Source organism: Pogona vitticeps, chromosome 4 (assembly GCF_051106095.1).
Source record: "Pogona vitticeps strain Pit_001003342236 chromosome 4, PviZW2.1, whole genome shotgun sequence".
NCBI classification, from domain to species: domain Eukaryota; kingdom Metazoa; phylum Chordata; class Lepidosauria; order Squamata; family Agamidae; genus Pogona; species Pogona vitticeps.
The window spans coordinates 234,495,089-234,515,431 of NC_135786.1; the positions used below are offsets into that span (position 1 = coordinate 234,495,089).

At 39.7% G+C, this 20,343-nt stretch overlaps 1 protein-coding gene across 2 annotated transcripts in view; it reads right to left on the reverse strand.

Annotated features, from left to right (window-relative positions):
- Positions 1–2,800: 2,800 nt before the first annotated feature.
- Positions 2,801–20,343, reverse strand: part of AGO2 (argonaute RISC catalytic component 2) — a 43,597-nt gene continuing 26,054 nt past the window's right edge. The window contains exons 4-19 of one of the 2 annotated variants that reach the window (XM_072999384.2): positions 20,105–20,289; positions 19,579–19,715; positions 19,073–19,207; positions 17,894–17,981; positions 17,309–17,456; positions 16,845–16,964; positions 16,298–16,420; positions 14,739–14,872; positions 12,861–13,045; positions 11,896–12,055; positions 11,215–11,305; positions 10,568–10,762; positions 8,506–8,640; positions 8,293–8,394; positions 5,841–6,040; positions 2,801–4,446 (exon numbers count right to left, since the gene is read on the reverse strand). In XM_072999384.2, the coding sequence (XP_072855485.1) occupies positions 4,338–4,446; positions 5,841–6,040; positions 8,293–8,394; positions 8,506–8,640; positions 10,568–10,762; positions 11,215–11,305; positions 11,896–12,055; positions 12,861–13,045; positions 14,739–14,872; positions 16,298–16,420; positions 16,845–16,964; positions 17,309–17,456; positions 17,894–17,981; positions 19,073–19,207; positions 19,579–19,715; positions 20,105–20,289 (2,247 nt within the window). In that variant the 3' untranslated portion in view covers positions 2,801–4,337. The remainder of the gene's footprint in view (positions 4,447–5,840; positions 6,041–8,292; positions 8,395–8,505; positions 8,641–10,567; positions 10,763–11,214; positions 11,306–11,895; positions 12,056–12,860; positions 13,046–14,738; positions 14,873–16,297; positions 16,421–16,844; positions 16,965–17,308; positions 17,457–17,893; positions 17,982–19,072; positions 19,208–19,578; positions 19,716–20,104; positions 20,290–20,343) is intronic. The other variant, XM_072999385.2, reaches the window with a different exon arrangement.

The window sequence follows — 20,343 nt, forward strand, 5'->3', positions numbered from 1 at the left end:
GGACGAACAAGACAAACCTATCTGTTTCTCATTAGCTGGTCCCCCTTCATGATCCCTGTAGGCATACCAGAGTTCTTAACTTACCGCACTATGTTGCTAAGAGGGTTTTCAGTCCAGACGAGCCAAGGGAGGTAAACATGACAAAGAATTTGTCACTCCTCACAGCAAACCAACCACAACTTAACTTCTAGATTCCCCCCCCCCCCCGTCGTCTACATAATATATTCTTACAAGGGAAACAAAACCCATCGGCAAGTTTTAGAGGCGATGAAATTATTCCCATTGCTCCAGCCACTGTCACAGTAATTTTCAACAACAGGCTTCAAATGTGTTCTAGGTGGCTCTACCCTCTGTGTGCTTAAGACCCAAGCTGAGGAAGAAATATGGAAAATGTACCTGGGATTAAAAAAAAAGAATCAATCAACTGGGAGAACCACCCCAAGAAGAACAGGAGGAAAGATTCAGTGGCAACCCTTTGCCCACACACTCCTTATCATCATCCCTGGCCAGACGAGTCCAAACTCAGAACCACAACCACCTGTTTAGAAGGCACAAGAGACCAGTTACGGTACATGTTTCTTTTAAAATTAAAATGGCTTCAGTTATCACTGCTGGCTGGTTGATTTGCGCCCTAGAATATCAGCATGTCCCCTTACTACAGTACTCTTGGGTTGTACATCTCGGTACTCTTTAATAAATTTAGAATAAAGACAAGCAGGAACCTCAACAGAAACTGCTAGCAAAACTGAAGTGTGTGCATGTATGCATGCATCTTCCTAAAGCTTCCTCTAATATTTGAAATTTCTTGCTTCACAGTGTAAAGTCAATGGCAAAACAGTTGGTTTTCACTGAGCTGAGACAGCCCCTTGTTCTTCCATACCAAAACATTTCATGAATTTCAAAGCATCACGCTGGCTTTGGCATACTGGAATGTCCAGTAATTTTATCCTAACAACTGAATATATGAAGCTGAAGGATTAGAGAAAAAAAATATGTAACAGTTACAGAAAATGTAATTCTGCAACATCTGATAGGTATAACTGAACCTCTATGGCATTTTTTGCCAATAATGGAGAAAACATTTTAAAGAAAAGACCATGACATACAATCAGACCCAGATTAATATGTAGGTGGAAAAAAAATGCAACTTTAAAAAAAAATCAAATTAGTAACAGGATCAATTTCATTAGGAAGTGATTCTAAAAGTAAGACAATTAGATTTAGAAAGATTTCTCAGTATGTGTCACAATCCTGGATTCACTCTCACTTGTAAACGATTCCCCTTTGTTCTCACAGATAATATTTTGAATAAAAATGTATGAAATCAATCACCTGAGATATTGCTGTGCTTACAGGAATCACTGCTGTAAACAGCTACTTAGAAAGGTGTATTCTTTGTTTCAGTCTGGAGTTTTGGTTTATCAAAAATTATAAAAAGCAGTTCCTGTGCATATTCAGAGTGCCCTATATTTTCAAAGTGCATTGTCAGTTGTTCAGTGATTTACAATCCTTTCCCCCACACGCTGAAACTTTGCTAGCCATCAGCTTATTATGCTTTCACAGAGGAAAAAAGAGAAAGCCATGGTTTAGATTACAGTATACAAGGTTAAAAAGAAAGAGAACCACGTGCATTTTCTTTTCTGTCCCAACACTATCAAACCTATATGAAATTATCAGCTCCCTTCCACCCAGAAAGACAGACATACAGAACTGCCACATCTGCCACTGGGGAGATAATGTAAATTCCTTGCAGACAGATCTACAAATCCCTAATAGTAAATGTGGGTGTATGTCTGTTGTTTGATGGCCCTGATTTAATGACTGGGTTGAAAGTGGCAAAAAAAAAAAAAAAAACAACTTACAAAAATTATTAACTGACTGGCAACAAGCATCCAGAGATTCCAGACGGGAAGACAAGGATGATTCCACCATCTGTCTAAAGTAGGTTCAAAGTAATGGAGAAACAAGGAAATAATTAATGTCACCAACAGCCATTCCTAGAAGAGGTAACTCGTAAGGGCAGAGAGTCCAAAAGATGTAATTTTTACACCTAGCTTGATCACCAAACCAAATCGTGGTGAAACGTGAATGGGACTTCACATTTCAGTCTCTCCCCTAACACTCGCTGGAAAGTGCACAAATCCGTAAAGAATATGTCCTAAAAGTTGACAAGCTGGTGCAATCCGCTCTCCACAGAAGAACAACAGAGACCCTGTCTTGTTCCTAGTCTCCTTAAGCTACTTGAACTGCAGTGTAGAGAATAGAAAACATGCATGTGCACCAACACATCACTTTAACAAACAGCAACCCCCCCGTTGCTCCAAGCCCGCCATTCCAGCTGCCTCGCCTTTGGCAGCAGGAGGCAAAGCTTGTTAGGTAAAGACTTAAACTGATAACACAAAACAAGTCAGATACATAACATTTTCATAGGCAACAAAATAGTGAACATTTTCTTACTTAGGCATCAACAAACAGTTCTATAATACCTAACAACCCTAGCACAGTCTGATCCAATCTTCATTCCCCATTTCACTGAGAGATGGAAACATTCTTTTTTTTTCTTTCCAAAAGCAGCTGTCCAGCTTTTCAGGAAAAAGAAAATAAAACCAGAAGTAATATATGGAAGGTGTTTGGGTTTTTTTAAGGTACTTAATATTGACTTGATGTGTTTGGTTTTTCTAAGCCCAACAAGACTACATTAGGCTATATTTCCTGGGAGGTCTACTATAGTATCTTAGTAGTGTTCCTGTTGTTAACATGTAGTGCAATGGTGTTTGTGAACAGTCATTTTCTGTGAACCTTGTGCAAACAAATAGAAGTTTTATTTTTAGCTCTCCAAAGGGAATGACATCCCTCCCCAAACCCTTTCCATTCATGTTGTGGATAAAATCAACACATTCTTCCTCAAATAAAAGTCAGGTCTCTTTCCTTAAAACGTCTATGCCCCAGACCATCAAACAGAAAATATTTTTTGTGCTTGAATGAGTTAAGAACTGTTATTTCATGTCCATGCCTAAACTACAGATTGTTTATCCGATTTAGTAAAGTCCTTCCACATACAAGCTAAATAAAAAATATATACACCAGGTAAATCTCTTTAACTCTGCCACGCAAGTCAGTTGCATATTCCTGTTTTTAAAAAGGTGCAATACACCAAGTACTGCTACAGTGTATTCTCTACTCATTCCAAGAACATAAGGGTAAAGATATCCCATACAATCCTTGTTGAAATGAACAGAGAATTTGCGAAGGTAGGGCTGGTGAATGCCAACCCAAATCACTAGTGTCAACTTCTCATTTCTAAAATCCAAAGCATTTCTCAATGTCTGATATGTTAACAGAACTATGTTGAGCACTCCTTAGTAAATAAAAATAAATAGCATCTAATCTAGCATGTTAATACTGTGAAACATAAATTTTACATTAAATCAAACTTAACAGTGAAAAAGATTGTACTGTATCACCACAGACCCGTATTCTTTAGAAAAGCTTTGGGAAATTATGTGTCACGGTCCTAGAGGACAGCTCCCATGATTAGTAATCAAAATGGATTTTCATAAAGGAAAAATACATTTTTAAATGGCACACTTTGCTAATCTTCCAATGGACCTACTAAAAAGTAGGAATAGGTTCCTTCTTTTAACTGAAATAATTTCATGATTCATTCTACAAAAATTTAAACAGCACAATGAAAAGACATTCAAGAACAAGCTTCCAAAAATACTTTTTGCTCAAAGACCCACATACACTGTTCCTCTGTAAGACAGCAAAAGATAAATCAGGATTCTCTCCTTTTGCATTTCAATAATACAACAATAATGCATCCAGACCGATCAAAGATTTCAATGGCACTCAAATTCGTGTTCTATTCATATGGGGCAAATAAAAGCAAATTCATAGCTTTTCCCTAGCCCCAGTACATCAGAACGTAAGTGGGCAGTTTCAAATTAGTCTAAACAAGTATATACGGAAAAAAGGCATTTTTCAATGAAAAGTGTTGTTTTTAACCCTGAGATCACAGCTCTACATTTTGTTACAAAAGATGGATTTTGATTTCTGTTTTTCCTTTTGCCCTGACAAGCAGCTTTTAAATTTTGGCAAATCCACACTTCTAACAGCCGTGCAATTTGGTACAGGTCTGCAGTCAAGTCTAAAAAATCCTGGACGGAAGGCTTCCTTGCAAATGGGGTGGGCGGGGTGGGGGGAATTAAAGAATAAAGTAACGATGCATCACTCATTGCTGGCTGTCGCTGTAGCTTGGGGAACTGTTGGTCTAAGTGCAGCTGGTCTCCTGTGAATCCAATGTGGAACTGAGCTACATGGAACACTGCAACATGTCACGCAAAGTACATGGTGCGCAATGTATCCTGATGAACCTGAACAGCTTTTGCAAGTGCTTGATGATCTCTGCCATTGCTCTGACCAGAGGTGTGACTCCCTTCAGCACTAGACGGAGAGGAAGAAAAGGAAGAAAAGACAGGCTCTTACTTTACGTTATCTATCCTGAATTCATTCCCATCCCTCCTGAAGTATCACTATAGGCTCCATTTTTACCCCACACTACATTCAAACACAGCCTTCAGGAATTTGCTGGAATCAAGGTCTCTCGCCACTGGCTATAGTTTTTAAGAGTTTGAGTCCAATAACATCTGGAGGCCCATAATTCCCAAACCATCAGGTAAAAAAAACCCGGATCGGACACAGATTCTAACACATGGATTTTAACTGTTGGATGCCTGCCAGCCCATGGAAGACTGAAAACCAGGCCCTTTAGCTCTCAGTTGGTCTTAGGGCAGCATATATACAAAAGTGGCTTACTGAAAGTTGGGATTCAGTGCATAGCTGCTTTCTCCTGCAGCCTGCCCTGAACATAAAGGGTATCACCCAGTCCTGCACCCATGTAATCCCTTACTTTTGATTTCTCACAGTAGGCAGCAATTCCTCAGATGAACAATTTCTCTGCTAGGAGCTTTACCCAGCAGAGACCTATGTGGTATAGGCCTCTTACCTATGTTGTATAGATCAAGTGATCTATACACTGTCCCTGTATATTACCAAATATTTAATTATTCTTCTCTTAAAGTAGCTACAGACAGTTGTTGAACAAAAATATTACCCCGTACCACAAAGGCAGTGTCAAAAATCAGCAGCCACCTCCAATTCATTATGCTGAAGAAAAAAATAGTTCTTGCTCTGCTATATACACCCTAAGAATATTGTTAAAAATAATCCTCTAAACCCGTGGTTTCTAATCTTGGTTAAGCCAGATGTTTCTGAACTGCAATTCCCAGAAGCCTTCAGCACCTGCTGTGCTGGTCAGGGTTTCTGGGAGTGGCAGTCCAAGAACAGCTGGCTTAATCAAGGTTGGGAACTACTGCTCGAAACTGTGATTTGGTCATTTCTTCAGAAGAATCCAAATTCAAGGCTACCACAACTTATTCAGACTTATCATCTCTTAAACTGCATAGTGTCTGAGTTAGAAATTATTAAAGTTTATTTGTATGTTACTTCTCAGTGCGAGGAAATGGAAAAAAGAAAAACATAAATAGAGTTTTGAAACTCGAGAGATAAATATATCAACATTATACCACAGATAACCCTCATACAAAGGAGAACCATCTGGATAAAAACATTTAATGGCCTGATCAAAACAGGCAGGTTCTACTTAAAGGAATTTGCTTTAAATTCAGGGCTGGCTCCATCTCATAAAATCTTATTTGCCCAACAAGAAAAATAGCATATTTACTGGACTCAAAAAAGCATGTTTTATAGCCTGAAGGGAATCTAAACATACGAGTGAACATATACCCCATTTCCATCAGTCCCAAACATAAACTCACCTATCGTGTTCTTTATCCACCAAATGATACCTGGCTCTGAAGGCAACCAGGTGTGCATAATATGCTGGTGCAGGGATTGAAACTGAACGAGTACAACGTACATACGTATGACACAGCTGGTACGTAAGGATTTGAAGCTCATCTGAAGAGAAACGATTGTCATCCCAGAGAACATGGTAATGAGACGGCCTGCTTGTCCCCTGAAAACAGAGAAAGACAACAACTCGTGGCTTGCTAAAAGCTTCCTTGGTGAGGACCACGTTAGGTTCCATGTCTTGTGGCAGGAGAACTGGGCCGGAATTCTTTATGCCAAGGACAGATCAACCAGAAAGCCCTACTCCATCATTTGAACGACAGTCCTCTTTCTGCGGTGTTTAGCCAGGACTGGAAAACATCCAATGTTTTCTTGGAAGGAAACTCAGGCTAGGGTGAAGAGGGAAAGCAGCTGCTGGGCACGGAGGTAATGTTCTATTCTCATTCCTGTGCTCTGCCATCACCTTTCTGAAGTTCCTTCTTTCAACCCTGCCAGGCACTATCCTAGGGAGTGTGAAATTAGGAAGAACGTGGTGTTAAGTTTGTATAAAAGTCTGACCTGTGGAGGGGGGGCAGTAGGAACAAGAGGCAGTAGAACACTGCCTTTTCCCAAACAAAGACAAGGTTGTCGAGGTATGGGAAAAGAACAGTCCTTCCAGTAGCTAGTGTCTCCATGCCCCTAGCCTCGAGGAAGGAACTATTTTCTTTAACTATTTCGACTTTTTTAAAATAAGACCTTTTTTAAAATTATGTTTCTAGATGCTTTGTTTCCTGAAAGTGAGGTATACATTCTCCAGACCACTAGTTTCTCCTTTTCTCTTTCATCTACTTCACTTCCTTCAACATAAAGGACAATTCTTGGAACCACAGGAAACAAGCCTTTTCATTCATGTAGCTTTTCCTAGTACTTTCTTGTCCTCTGCCAATCTGAAGTCACATTTAGAGGAGAAATGCTGTCTGGTACTAAGATGGAGCTCTTACTAGAAATATTAAGCAGGTTTTTCAAAACCTGGAGACTGTTGCAATCAACATTCTGCTAATATTTCAGCTCTGCATAGATTATGAAATATTGCATCATATTCCCTCATGACAGATATATTTATATACATTTTGAAGTAGCAGGTGTTATAGTTCATTATGACATTTTATACAACTATCAATATTCAGAGATGTCTTTAATAAATGTCTGCATTTTTAAGAGTTGCAATTCAGTGCAGGTAACTGAAATTCAGCACCTACATACTGAGCAACGCATGAATACTGAAAGAACAGGCTTGAGTCATCAGCCAGGTGAAACACAGTACAGTACTTGCATTTAGCCTTTCAGTCTATTTAGCTTTAAATTTTTTTTGGGGGGGGGGCTGGATTTGTTTGTTAATAGGTGTCCAGCTGAACTGGTAAGAAAACATATTTATGGTACCATAATAAATGCATTAAACAAACCTACTGCTACACACAGAAATCAAAACCCAGCTGATTTTTCAACTGAATATCTATTTCAAATACATGTACCGGTACTTGATCCAGGGGAGCAAACCCTATTATTCTGCATTATTTCAATTCTGCCCCAAATGCCCTGATGTTGTTTGTTACTGGTCAAAATTTACCTGATATATTTATTAACTGTACTATGCTGCATCTGGCACAAAAAAAAGATAATAAATAAACTATGGCAAGAACTTAATCTGGTAACTGGGTTTTTTTTGGGGGGGGGGGGCAGAGTTGTGCAAATATATATATTTTAAGTGGGGGAGGAGAAACCTTCTGAAAACCTGCTGCAAGCCTAACATCCCATGGAATCACGAACTGCTCAATGTCAAAAATGCATATCCTTATCCAGTATTGATGACAGCTTGAAAGGAAGACACTGAAAAATAATTTCTCCTGTCGTTAGAAGCTTGCATCCTATTAGAAAGGGTCTGTGACCACCATGAAAGGGCCCTACACAGTGAAATTCTCTGTTCAAATAGTACTGCACCTCACAGACAATCATATCAACTTTATTTACACATGACAATTTTAGCACATTCAGTTGCCAATCATATTGTGAGGCATGCACGGTGAGGCATGCAAGACTGAACAAGTGCAGAAATGGGAAATCACATTCAAAACATCTGCTGCATACCAGCTAAAAGAATATTAGTCATTGGAAATAATGCTGCTCTGTAGGTTCATTTGTAGTAAAGCAGTGGCCCCCAACGTTTCTGGGAACGCGGACTGGTTGGGGGCCACTGGAATTTATTTCAGTATCTTCCATGAGGATACTGAAATAAATTCCATTATGCTACACAGTACAGAGAAGAATACAAAATCGCAGTACACACAGAGCTGACATTGGGGGGGGGGGGGGAACCAAAACAAAAAATGATGACAACATTACAGTAGTGTTACCGAACAGGATAGTGTATTAAGCATTTACCTGAATGCCAGCATGACTACATAGATAGAAGTCAAATTCTGAAGGGTGGGTGATTTTTGTGTCCACTGTTGTACCTGCTGGAATGTTTCCACTTTTCCCAACCTGGGGAAATAAAATAACAAAATTCAAGAGCTTATATTGTATTTCATCCTGAAAGCATGTGCCATAAGGACACTTGTCAGTCAACTTCAGTCTTTAAAATAGGATAGTTACTCTTTCGTTTTTATCTGTACAGAAGAGTCTGGTGTGATGCCTTTTCTGAACAACAATGAACGTAATTCCAGGCTGATAGTCTTTTTCTAGCTTAATACATGCTTCCCTGATAGCCAGCAATTCATGATGGAGAACCTGGATAGAAAAGAGAAAGGGAATATGAAACCTCCTAAAATGTTACAAACAAACAGCAATAGGAACATACCATTTCCAAAACTGTTTATCTATTCATTGCTTAGAACAAGTATTTCCCAGCAGCAAAACATGCAATCCGGAATATAGAATCATAGAAAAGTGAAGTTGGAAGGGGTCTACAAGGCTATCAAGTCCAACCCCCTACTCAAGCTCTCCTCTGAACTTTTTCCAATTTGTCAACATCCTTCTTGAAGTGTGGTGTCCAGAACTGGACACAAGACTCAAGGTGAGGCCTAACCAGTACTGAATGACAAGCATTCTCTGCACTCTCCCATCCAAGTCATTAATAAAGATACTGAAGAGCACCGGGCCCAGGACTGAGCCTTGAGATATGCCACTTGTGACCTCCTCCCAGTTAGAGAAGGACCCATTAATCATCACCCTCTGAGTACGATTCTGTAGCTAATTGTGTATCCACCTGACACTTGATCTATCCAGCCCACAGCTAGATAGCTTGCTGATCAGGATATCACGGGGCACTTTGTCAAAAGCTTTGTATATAAAGGAAAACAGGATCTACCTCGCATTCTTTGCTTGATGAGATTAAACAAGACTGCAGAAGATCAAATCTGCATGGACCCAGGCATATCAGTTGGACACGACCATAACTTTACATGCCCAGGGTTGTTTACTGTGGGCATTGAATTCTAAGACTTGTTTTAGTCAACAATGAAACTAAGGATTAGGCTGGACTGTGCAGTCACATTCGCCCACCATATTCCACATTCCTTGTTCAAATCCAACCCTGAATTTCATCTGATCAATTTTTGCACAACACAAGCTTCAGCAGTCTGAGCTACGATGGAATTAAATATGTTCCTGCACTAATTTCTAAGAATCCATCTTTAAATCAGGTTTCATTATTAGCACATATTTTCTTTCATTATTTTAAAAATGTACGTATTTAGAACTGCAATATAATACTCTTACATACATTTGTATTTTAACTAATATAATGACATGAATGATAGTATTATATACTGATATACATTTTCAAATGATGAAAGGACTAACATCATCTGAGTATTCACGAGTATGTTTGGTGGGGAAACAGGAGAGGACCTTCTCTGTGGCTACTTCCAGACTGTGGAACTCCCTCCCACACAAGGCAAGGCTGGCCCCATCCCAGTTGCATTTCCACCAGCAGGCGAAGACTGTTCTCTTCAGGCTAGCTTTCTTTTAATGACTAGCTGCCTTAGTGTGGGGCGGGGTGTTAATGGATGGTAATACCTTTACTGTTTTAAATGGATTTTGGTGCTGCTTATACGTTTCGTATAGTATTTGTTTGATCCTCTTTTGGTTAGCTTTTAAAACTGTCTTTCAAAGATGTAAGCCACCTTGGGTCCTTTTTAAGGAAAAAGGTGGGATAAAAAATATTTTAAATAAAGATTTCATCACTGAGCATCTGAACAGGAATATGGTAAGCAAAGTGAATGAACAAATCTCTGCATCTCAGGAACCCAAAGTATGACCCTTATTTTGAGCCTCCCTCTATCAGTTTACAGTAGGACCCCTCGGAGGAGGCTTCTGCACATTGTCTTGTTGAAAGCACTTCATAACATGATACAGGTAATTTGATATATCTGTTAATACGCTGGGCTCTGATCAAAAGGTCCAGGGTCAAATCCCTACTCAGCCAACAAAAGTGCACAGCCGGTCTGTCTTGCTCAGCATAACCTCAATCAATGATTGAGAAAGGGTAGGAGAAGATTATTGGAAGACGACAGATAGTACTGAAGTATCAAGAATAACCAAAACCCAAAAATTAAAAATAAATATATCTGTGCTTCCTTTCCCAAAATAATGCTCTGCGAAGATCCTAACAGGGTGGAAAAATTCGAAAGAGAAATATGGGTTCGGACATAACCTGCTGGAATTGTCCCTCGGAGACACCATCTCTGTAGAAAATAATCCGAGTGGGTTTGAAGCGAGTGGATTTGTAGAACTGAATCAGCAGCTCCCTAACCATGGCAGCCAAGTCTTGGATGATTTCTTGCCGGTGCTGCTGAACTCTCACAGTGGCACAGTATCGATTAGGGTGGGCATCCATGCTGCCTACAACCTGTTGGAAGGGAAAACGGTCTTTAATCAGCGCCTGCACTTAAGAACCTGGAATGCCCCCATGTAAATGGATCTAGCTTCATCTTCTAATTGATTTACAAAAACGGATGACAACAGCTAAAGATTTAAAGCAGTGATGAGGAAACTCCATCCCCGTGGCCTAAATACAGCCTGAATAAAGCCACCACCCCATGCCCTTCGCCTGAACTGCAATCAAACATCAGGTTTCAATTCAAACTCCAAAGATACCACAAACCTTTTTATAAAGGAGGGGATTGGGCAGGAGTCACCACTGTGGTGATCAGTTTTGCTTTGTTTTTTTTTAAGGAGTTTCCACTGCTGCCACACTTTTGGACAAACGCCTTCATGCCCAAGTGAAAATACAAATTATTTTAAACCACTATACATGCAAATTAATACATGACTGGTGTGACTGATAAACCATTTACTCACAGCAGCGATGGATGGTTTTTTCCCATCTCCAGCTGGTGGGTGTGTAACATCTGCACCCAGGAAAATTACAGGCTGTTGGAATACTGGCGGCCTAATCAAGAAAAACATAGAAGAGTTAAGCATTTGCATAATAAGGTCAAGACAGCAACCCCACTGTCTCTTAATTCTACATCAGTGTCTCCGAAGACTTATTTTTCAATGCACTGAGACACAAGCGACAAATGGAGAGACATACAAATGTCATAGAGCAATTATCAGATTTCAAGTGTACTTGATTACAACTCCCAGAATCCCCAACCATTAGCCATGTTGCCTGCAACTTCTAGGATTCAAAGTCCCAGAGCACCTGGGGACCAAATGCTTTTTCTAATGACTAAAAAGCAACGTCTTAAAATCTCACATTCCAGTTTGAGCCTTAGACCACAGTTAAGATTTTCCCCCCAATTTCCATCTTTTCAAAAGACGCTAATTAAAATCAAACCATGCAAAAAAATAAACTATTGCTTTTCTCATAAAGGAATTACTGTATGCAGGACAAAATTAACACCTATTTCTGAGAAATAAGCAATAAAGACAATGCATTGAATGTGCACATCTACTTCTGTTCACATTCATAAATCGCCCACTTAGATGCCACAGTGCCACTGAAGAGTTCAGCACTCAGACACTAAAAGACCCTACCTTCCCTGAGGCAGTAGAATGTTATTTACTCCTCCTAATTTGACATTGATTTTTAAGCACAGATTGGAAAGAGTTTGTGGTGTTGTCCTTTGCACATTTTTCATCTGCACACACTGCGTGGCCATGCCCAGCACAGTGTCGCCAACACGCTTCACCTCCGCTACGAAGTCAGAAAACAAAGAGATAGTCAGTAAAATGAATCTAACACAGGTACAATTTTACTGTCTCAGGCCAGCTGTCTCTATGTCTCCTCATACATTAAAATCGTCAACACAGATCCATCTACAGAGGAGAGACAGGTGGCTGCCTCTCAGAGAGAAGACATTTGCAGCTATGGTTATGCTCCAGATGTATAACATTTTCCCCAGAGAGGCTTCACTAACATCGTCACTGCCGTCTCCACTACCAATTGAGGACAAGCTTTTTAGCTATAGTTTTAAAGCTGTTTCAAGATCTCTCATTTTGCTATTTGGGGGTTTCAGTTTTTCTACTGGCATGTTTGTTGGCTTTGCTTTACATCTAGATTCTACCTCCTCCATCTTATGTTGCAATAAATGTGGTATAGAAATTAATATTTTCCATATAAGATTCTCTGTAAACAAGTAAAATCTATGTATACCACACAATTTTTAAACTGCTAGACAGGTCTCTGTTGACATGTCCACAAATACTGTACATTGTTGTTTTCATATGCAGCCATCTGCTCAATGATATACTGTACACACAGAAACCAGATACAAAACACTTTCATTCCATGCTGATTCCAACTGAGAAAAATACACTAGTATACATAAAAGAATGTGTGTCCACAAACATCTAGCTATGCAGTAGAGAAAAAAAAGAACCAAAATTTGAGGCAGTTAGCTGCCGCTACTATGGAGAGTCAGGGGAAAGGAACTAATTTATAAAACATTAGCTGGTAAATGGACAACAACTTGAGAAACGCAGTCCCTTTTTATACTGACCATAAACTGGAGTTTTCCCTGGTAAAATGACTACCACAAGCTGTAACCCGGCGTAGGTGTTCTTCAGATGTCGGAACATCGGCTCTACGCTGTCGGCTCCCTGGGCATATTTACAGAAACAAGGCTGTCCCTGGATAGGCATTCCTGCATCCCTTGAGATCTTCCTCAGTTGTTCCGTGAAGGACCTTGTAAATAAAGGAAACTTCAATGCAACCTCCTCCTCCCTCTCAAAGCAGCTACAGGACTGTCTGTTAGCAGTTATCCCTTCAAAGAAAGGACAGGTTATCTACCTGTAATTGTAGTTCTTTGAGTGGTTGTGATTGACACTCTGGGGGATCCGTGTGGATCACGCAAAGTGTGATTCACAGAGGCTATGAATAACAACTCACGCAAACACACAGAGAGCCTTATACCTCAAAGCTGTTGTCAAAAAGTTTATTTTTATAAAATAGTACTCCTGTGTTTGCGATGCTCTAAAACAGCCATTCTCAATGGGGGACTTATGCCCCCCCCCCAGTGGATCCTGACACATTTGAAGAGGGGCCAAGACTGGAGAAATTTGAAGGGGAGCCCAAGGGGTCTATGAGGGGGAGGAAGGGGGCTGGAACCTAAGAAGAGCCCTTAAAAAGGTAGTGGACAAAAAAAAGGTTGGGAATAGCTGCGCTAAAATACAAATATTTATTTATTTATTTATTTATTAAAGCACATGGGATTTTACAGTGTCAGAGAGTGAATCAGACCTGTGTTGGATGATTCTAATCTAAACCTGCAATCTTATACACATATCCTTGGAAGTAATCCCAAGTGAACGTTACTCCTATAGTCATCGAGAGTTCTGTCCAAATAAAGACTCATAGGTTAAGGGCTGTAAATAATACCAGTCTCCAGTTTACACTACAGTCAACCCTCGACTTACGAACGGCCCTATTTACGAACATTTCGACTTACGAACCGCTGTGATAGGGAAATATTCCCTCTACTTGTGAACTACCCCCCCCACCCGCCGACAGTGCCGCTTTCCTCCCAGCACTATCGGAAGAAAAAAGTCACTTAGAACACTGGTTCTTAACCTTGGGCTACTCAGGAGTTTTGGACTGCAACTCCCAGAAGCCATCACCACCAGCTGTCCTGACTGGGGTTTCTGGGAGTTGCAGTTCAAAAGCATACGAGTAACAAAGGTTAAGAACCACTGACTTAGAAGGTACTGTGGACCGACCCTGGCCTTGGAGCAGCCAGAAAAAGAGCAGAGAGGTGGCAGCCATTTTGAGAGGCGATCACATGGCTGGCTGGCTCTCAAGATGGCTGCTGTCTCTCCGGGATGGCTGCAGCCTGCCTGCTGGTTGCTGACTCAGCTCTTGGGCGCTCTTTTTTTCCGGCTGTTCTGAGGCTGCGGGGATGCTGTGAGGAGCCAGGCTTGGTCTGCAGTACCTGGTAAGTGACTTTGTTTTAATTTGTTGTTGTTGTTGTTTATGACTTTTTTCACATAGGAACACATTAAGTAAGTTTCAATGCATTCCTATGTGAAATTTGGATTTGACTTACGAATTTTTCCACTTACGAACATCCTTCTGGAACGGATTAAATTCGTAAGTCGAAGGTTGACTGTAATTCCCATTTTACACTAACTGATGACCAATGTCTGGATCTCTTAAAGTATACCATTTCTACTCATGTGTTTCAAAATTGTTTTCAATTCTTCCACTATACAAGAGCTGAATTTCTCTGATGTCAGGAGTACATAATTTTATAACTATCAAACTGAAATCTAATGGCACATTTTAAGGATCACATCTGCCTAATAATCTCAAAAACAATCAGAATTCAAGGCGATTCAAAATCACCAGGAGAGTGAAAATACGGATCAAGCAGTTAACTTACTTAAGGTGAACTTCAGTGCACTGGCGCTGTGGAGCAAAGCAAGCTATTGCCCAGACCTTTATTTCAATGCCAGTGTGAAATTGTTTGTTCCTCATATCCCAAACCCCTTGTACTGGTGTAGCAATTGCTTTGTTCTAGAAACAAGAAGGAAAAAAAAGTAAATGAGTCACTAAGGGAGAGGACCTCCCTATCAAAACAGTTTCTCAATATCCTAATAAGAAAGAAAGAAAGAAAGAAAGAAAGAAAGAAAGAAAGAAAGAAAGAAAGAAAGAAAGAAAGAAAGAAAGAAAGAAAGAAAGAAAGAAAGAAAGAAAGAAAGAAAGAAAGAAGAAGGGAGGGAGGGAGGGAGGGAGGGAGGGAGGGAGAGAAAGAACCCATCACTGCACATAACTGGCAGTAAAACCATGCATGGGTCAAAGAGTCGCCTTAAAAATACAAGCTCAAACATGAAACTTATTGGAAAGCTACTGAAGATTTTCAGGGCAGGGAACACTGTCTATGTAATTCTTTTTCTCTTTCTGCCCAGTTCGAAAGATCTTGTTTGCTACTAAACATTCATATACCCTGTTTCCCCGAAAATAAGACCTAACTTGAAAATAAACCCTGGTATGATTTTTGAGGATGCTCGTAATATGTGCCCAACCCCAAAAATAAGCCCTAGTTAAGTGAAACCTCGCCCTCCACCCTTGTGCAGCAACCTGAAGAAGATAACATGACTTTATTTGAATAATTGTAGATTGTTGTACAATAAAGCATCCCCTGAAAATAAGCCCTAATGTGTTTTTTGGAGCAAAAATTAATATAAGATTCTGTCTTATTTTCAGGGAAACATGGTACTTTTCTAGTACCATTTGAGCATTCTTCAAGAAACCTATAAAAGCATTCCTTTTACTGAAATCTCTTGGGCTTGTAGAGCGTTTATGTTCAGTAGGGTCATATTTCATCATTAGCAACACTCCAGGACAATTATTGGGAATTCCCTGGCAGCAAACCTAATGTCCATGTATAGTTAGAGCTTTTTAAACCTTTCTCCCAAGTTCTTCAAACTATAACTTTTACAAACAATTCAGAAAAGACAGAATACACCCACTTTTGTGAGAAATTCAGGGTCACGCTGAAGAGTTAATGGATGATAATTCCTAAATTACTATCCAAGTGACTAATTTCTTCTTAGATAGGTTCAGCTACTGAATAGTACGGGATTTTCTTCCCTATTTTTCGCTGAACATGCTACATGTAAATTGCTTCATCTGAGTTCTGAACAGTCCCTACGTCCATATTATATTTTGTTTGACTGATATCTTTTTACTCTGAAGAAAGATGGTTTAAGGAGAAAGGTGAGGTAAAAATATGTTAAATAAATAAATAAAACAAATATGTTTGACGTGGGAGCAAAAGAACTCAAAAGAGCTACAGTACCTGCAATGCACATAACAGAACTGGATGAACAATGAACTCTAAACTTATCATAAACAGTATTGCCATTTCTAATAGTCCTGACAATTATTTTTTTAAAAACAGAAGGAAATTCGCTACCTACGAAGGCTCATTTCACCTACCCTGCCTCCATAAAGAATTGAAGGAGGCTGCAGAACCCGACCAGTCACATCCGTCATTTCATCTTTGACCATAATTCCAAATTCACGAACAAAGGGGTCAGTATTAAAACTTGCACTTCGCATCTAGAAACAAAAGTCAAAAGTGATGAAGACACAAACCATTCACTAGGGCATGATCAAATATATTTGCAAACGAAAAACAAACTTCTGAACCAGTAAGAATTGTTTGGATATAGCTAGAAAACAAAGTAGGGCCGAGCGAAATTTGTAAGGAGACTAAAAAACTCAATGCATAAACACCTAATGCCCCCCTCCCTTATTCCTTATGCTTTTGCTCTTTCAACCTCTAGCACCACTTTCCTACCACCTCTTTTCTCCTTTCAAATAGCTTAGGAAGAGCAAACTTTGAAATTACAACTATGTAAGACTTGGGCAACACATATTTCTATGCAGTTTTAAAACATATTTTTCATGCCAAGTACAGGGATGTACAGACAAATTATATGTTTCCCTACTTGCAATGAAAGGAAGGAAAAAGAGGACTCACCAACTTGCTAATCTCTTCTTGACGGTCTGGCGCAGATCTAGCAGTTGCCCTTATCATAGTGGAAGTTTGATTGTCTGTCAGCTTTTTTATACACCTCTGGCCTGCCACTATGTTACACACCTAAAACAACACACCACACAAGCTAGGTTTAGAAAATACTTATACTTTCACTTCACAGTAAACTAAAGCACTGTCAACAGGACTCGCAGTGGTCATCTGTCACAGCTCCGTAAGCCCACACAAAACCTGGTTTAAAAACAATGCCAAACTAGAAAACAGAGGGCTTGATCCAGTCTAATGTGGGCACAATGTCAACACACAGCACTTTATCTTTAATGCAAGGGGGGAAATGGAAGCATGCTCATAAGAAAAATATATCATCAGCTATTGAGAGTGATTTCCCAGAAATAAAACAACAACAAATCAAGAAAGGGAAAAGCAACTTATTTAGCAAAGTGACTTACCTCTAGAGGAAGATACGTGTGTTTCTGTTCCTGTCCAACTTGTAAACATGGAAGATGAGGGTAGCGTAAAACCAATTTGTGCCTATCCTTAAAATATTGAGCTACAGTGCATTCAACTGTCTGACCACTTTCCTGCTGAAGGGGGAATCTACAAAAAAACAAAATTCAAAGAGAAAATAAGCATTTTTAAAAAAATACTTCAAACGATGAAGTTCAGAACAGAACATCTGAAGTGCTCGTGTATGTCTCCAGAAACAAGCCAGCCAAACACTGAGTCCCGCTGCCTGCCACATGCCAATTTAGGCAAATGCAGAAGGTCTGCACATGACCTTTCCTCATAATCACCAGGAAGGTAATTGTTTTGTGGTGCGAAGAGGAAGCAAAGCTGGGAATCAACAAACACCTGTTTGTCCAAAGGATGAGCCAGCATGAATCACCAGACTGGCAGTTTGTGCCGATCTCTATTTACCAGTAAAGGGGGAGACTCATTGTCAATGATTAAGTACAAAGGTACAGCATCAAGAATGTAGAAAGAAAGCAAACTGTTTAACATTATTATTAGCAAAATCAAATTGCATATATTACGTTTGGTGACTTGCTGGCCGTCTGGTAACATTGCATACTCTGTATTTTCTCTTCATCTGTCCACAGTGAGTAATTTCCACCTTCAAACCTAATGGTTTAAAGACAAAAGCTGTCACTCATTTAACCAACATTTCAGAATTTCAGTGTAGCTGCAGCGCTCCTGAACACCATCCATACTCAGAAGTCAACACCTTTTAAAAGACCACCTGTTTAAAATACTCTCTTTCTGCAAACTGGAGAAGCGTATTGAGAAAATACTGTTTTGAGACAGATATCATTACAAGCATCTAGTGCCGAAACAAACTGTTAGAACATTGATGGCCTGCAGGTGCTCCCTAGTTCAGCAGACCTCTTTATCTACCCCCCCATCAATCAACCAACTTAAATTGTTGTTTGCATTTATGCACAAACAAATGTGTGTGTCATATTTATTCCTCAGCATAACAGCCAAGGGTGCTTGCTTAACTACAACTTCTTGTCCAAAACAAAGTGGATAACATGATTTTTTTTAAATCCTCCCTTTTAATTGCCATACACAAGATGGCTTATACAAAATCAAAATAAGGCAAAACTTTACAAAGTGCATTGAAAGTTACCAAGCAGAACTCCACTGTATGGATTTTATCCACTGAAATACTAGAAAGAGAGGAGGTTCATTGATACCTTACAAACCCTGATGTGCCTGACAATCAACTCTGAAGGATCAAGAATCCACTCCTCCAACACAGATTCTCTCCTGGAGTTCAATTAATCAATGGAAAAAGCCCTGTTCTGTGCACCAGATCTAGTCTAGTATTTATTGGCTAGCATTTTCGATTATGGTCTGAAAGCAACTATCAGACTGGAATGTCTGATGGAAAGAACTTGCAACAATTATTCAACTCCCAAGAATTTCCACGGACTTCTAAAAATGCTATAATTTATTCTGACGTGTTTTACATTTTGTTTATAAAATAACATGGAAAACTATCAAATTGTGTTACCTTTACCAAAACCTGAATTTTAAAGTAGATTTTGAATCAATGGCTGATAACAATACAATTATCTTATTTTGCAGGTTTTAACATTGTTAAAGATGTTTCAAAACAGGCCTTTCAGAAAGATATTAGAAACAGAAAGGAAACTTAAGTCTATTTGACAACCAGCATAAAATGATATTTTTAAACTCTCAACTCTCACCTTTAATTTCTTTGGTAAACTTAACCCTTTGGGAATCTGTCAGAGGTTTCTGTTGTTCTTCAATACTTTTGAAATCCAGAACTTCGCATACAAACTCTATTACTGGCTGTGCCTTATAAAATGCTGTTGCAGATACTAATATTTAAAAGAAAAATACAGGAAATGCATGTCATAAAAGTTGGCTTACAAATCTGGCAATATTCTTTAGAAATCCAACCGAGTAGCATCCGGTTCAGCAGTTCAGCCCAGTTTGTTTACAATATAATAAGAGTTTGGCAGTTTGGCAGCCCACCCCCTCCAGTGGGCACCCACTCAGAGGCAGCACCCAACTTCCCTGTCCCGCCTCCCCCTCCAGGTGCTGCCCCTGAGTGGGCGCCTGCCAGAGGGGTGGAGCACCAAACAATCAAACACCTTTTGCACTGGTAAACAAACCAGGACAACTGCCGGCCATTTGTTCCCATCTCTAATACAAAGATAAACAGATGAAGAAGTAACACAAAACATACCATCAATGTTAAGCATCATTTTCCACAGTGAAGGCCTAACTGACTGGTGGAATCCAAACCAAACTTCTCTGCCTCCACCCAAGGGGTTGGAGCATCCTTCTGATGCGGTAAAAAATGATCGGCCCACAGGAGTATACCTATTAGAAACCAGACACATTAGTCAACAAGTTATTGAAAACCTTTTCCCTGTATTCAGAAATATCCCAATCCAAAAGTATTTTAACACAACAAAAATACATCCAGAAATGCCAGTAGATCTTAGAGTATATAGGGTATAAACCATAAGCCACTGGAAGCTTAGGAACCTTTTTTTCAGACACAGACTATCATTATTTGCAAGAATAAAACACAGTGGTTGCAAGAGGGCAGAATAAAAAGGAAAAAAAAAAACAGTCCATGAGGAGTGGGGGGGGGTTTACAGGCAAATAGAACAGCCATATGGAATATCCAAATGCCAGTTCCAAATACCCAGTCTCTTCCCATCACTGAAAGATCTCTACAGACCTAGCCCGGACATTTTCCTTACCTCATAGAAGGTAGGTGCCTCATTACTACATCCAGTGCCTGAATTGTTTCAAAAGGAACACTTGGAAGACGACCAGAGAGAGCATCATGTAAAGCCTGCAGACTTACGCCCGACATCCACTTTATCGCCACCTTAAATATTCTGTCCTTTCCCTCTCCCGGCAATGTGACCTCCAATTCCACCTGCAACATTTGGAAACCACAAAAAGATGATTCTTTCCGTTTAGTGATTATATGTGC